This window comes from Sphaeroforma arctica (assembly GCF_001186125.1).
Source record: "Sphaeroforma arctica JP610 unplaced genomic scaffold supercont1.5113, whole genome shotgun sequence".
NCBI lineage: Eukaryota > Ichthyosporea > Ichthyophonida > Sphaeroforma > Sphaeroforma arctica.
This window is the reverse complement of record NW_014035445.1, coordinates 1-2,107: the sequence shown is the minus strand read 5'-3', so window position 1 is coordinate 2,107 and position 2,107 is coordinate 1. Positions and strand designations below refer to the sequence as shown.

The following is a 2,107-nucleotide window of genomic DNA, read 5'->3' as shown; positions in this document are numbered from 1 at the left end:
TGTAGTATATATATTGTGTGTGTGTGTGTGTCGTATATATATATATATATATATATATATATATGAGTCTTCTAAATTCGGACTCGAAAGTCATACTTTGAACACAGTGGGAACTAAGTACTCCAATCCGCCGAGCGCATCCACATTTGGATTGGATTGCGCAAAAGTAGCGCATTTTCGACCTAGCCACAGATGATCGATTTCTTCGTACTCCTGCATACAGAAGAAAAAGCATATACTTATATGGGTTAGTGGGCAGTATCGACAAAGTGTTGGCCAGATTTGTTTAATTCATAGTATTCTGAACATTGTCGTTTGAGGTAATGAACGGTAAGTGAAGTTACTTGTACGATGTACGGAAGAATTGCAATAGTGGCGCACCAAATGACAGGTCGCAAAATAACAGGGCTAGCCGAGTAAGTCTGCAAGATAGCGTGGTTACAGCTTTGACCGCTCATTTATCGACGTTCACCCCTATCAGACACAGTCGTGAGGTGAAAAATCAAACTTCGGTAACTATGATCTGACAACTATAATTTCCCACGATAATGATATTTGGCTAGAGATGTCGGACGATAACCACCTGGCAATTGCGAAGGCGCATCAAATGCGCGCGGATTATAGCCTTGTTGTCACATGGCTTCAATGCATATCAACCCGTAGACTATAATTCATTGGCGAGGTAATACGCTCCCAGGATAACATTTATATACCCGCATGCTGGTAGCTGCAAATTTCTTTTTTTTGACAAATCGATAACTAACGCGATACATTCGATATACTTTGTACTTCAATCATACTAACTAATAGCGTGCGACTAACCAGGAGTCACAACGCACAAGCCAGTTGACTGCATTGTTTCTGTCGGTGTATTGTGCATGTATTCATAACCATTGTATCAATAAGATATATACGAGCAGGGGTGTATAACATAGAATACTTACAAGTGGTATTGCTCAGGACGCAGTATCTAAAACTTGTTCGCAATACTACTCAGTCCGTGTGTGAACAAACTTACCGGGTAATCGTCAGCCAGCAATGACATCCCAGCAATTCCACTGCTAGCCGCGGCAACGGAATCATCCTTTAGCATCAGCCTTCGATCTTCTGCCTCGTGCACACAATTTATCTCCATATTCATTGGTTCCTGGTCAAAATCCTGCAATCTCACTGGCTGCTGGCCCTGGTATTTGACTTTACTACCGAACTGCTTCTCGAAATCGTGATCCTGACCGCCCGCTTCTGCATCCCCGAGCTCTGCAAGTGATGAAATGAGTGAGTATGCGCATATCATATTTAGAAGCACATCAACGAAGACGATGTGTGAAAATCAGAAGGAATTGGGGCCAAATGTGAGGAGATGGGCGATGCACGTGACATATGGAACATTCATATGATGGAACAGGCAGTCCGTATGACCACTTGACGGATGTGTACAACGACACACGTAGCCCACATAACGACATTCACCGTGTTTTTAACAGTAAAGCGGTGTGCGCTGCTGTGCCACCATACCACCATGGTGACACACCCTCTAACATCGCTAGATCACAGTCAATCTCATTTAGGGATCTATTCATAACGGCATATGCCGCATGTTTTATAATGAAACGATGTGCATTATTGTACCACCGTAGTACCATGCTCTCTAACATCGCTAGTCCACAGTCAATCCCATTTACGGATCTATTCATAACGGCATACGCCGCATGTTTTATAATGAAACGATGTGCACTATTGTACCACCGCAGTACCATGCTCTCTAACATCGCTAGACCACAGTCAATCCCATTTACGGATCTATTCATAGCGACATACGCCGTATGTTTGACAGTGGTGCGGTGTGCGCGACTGTACCACCACAGTACCATGCCCTCTAACATCGCTAGACCACAGCCAATCCCATTTACGAAACTGACCCATATTATTGGACTCTTAAACTTATAGAACGACAAAGCCACAAATTAAGAGTGGAAAACATATTGCCGCAACTATAGCCTATGTCCCCAGTCTGTACCCATGTCATACATAGTGCCCTAATTCAAGCAAAATGAAATCAAAGCGCCAAAAAAATGCGTAACGTTGAATAAATCTACCACAATCAAAT

General features: G+C 43.0%; 1 protein-coding gene across 1 annotated transcript; it reads right to left on the bottom strand.

The window, feature by feature from the left end:
- Positions 1-92: 92 nt before the first annotated feature.
- SARC_14792 (hypothetical protein) lies at positions 93-2,107 on the bottom strand (the record flags this gene model as incomplete). The annotated part of the gene is made up of 3 exons (XM_014291076.1): positions 1,532-2,107; positions 1,019-1,257; positions 93-213 (listed from the first exon to the last, which is right to left on the bottom strand). Coding segments are annotated over exons 1-3 (712 nt in total), but the record flags the coding sequence as incomplete, so codon positions are not given.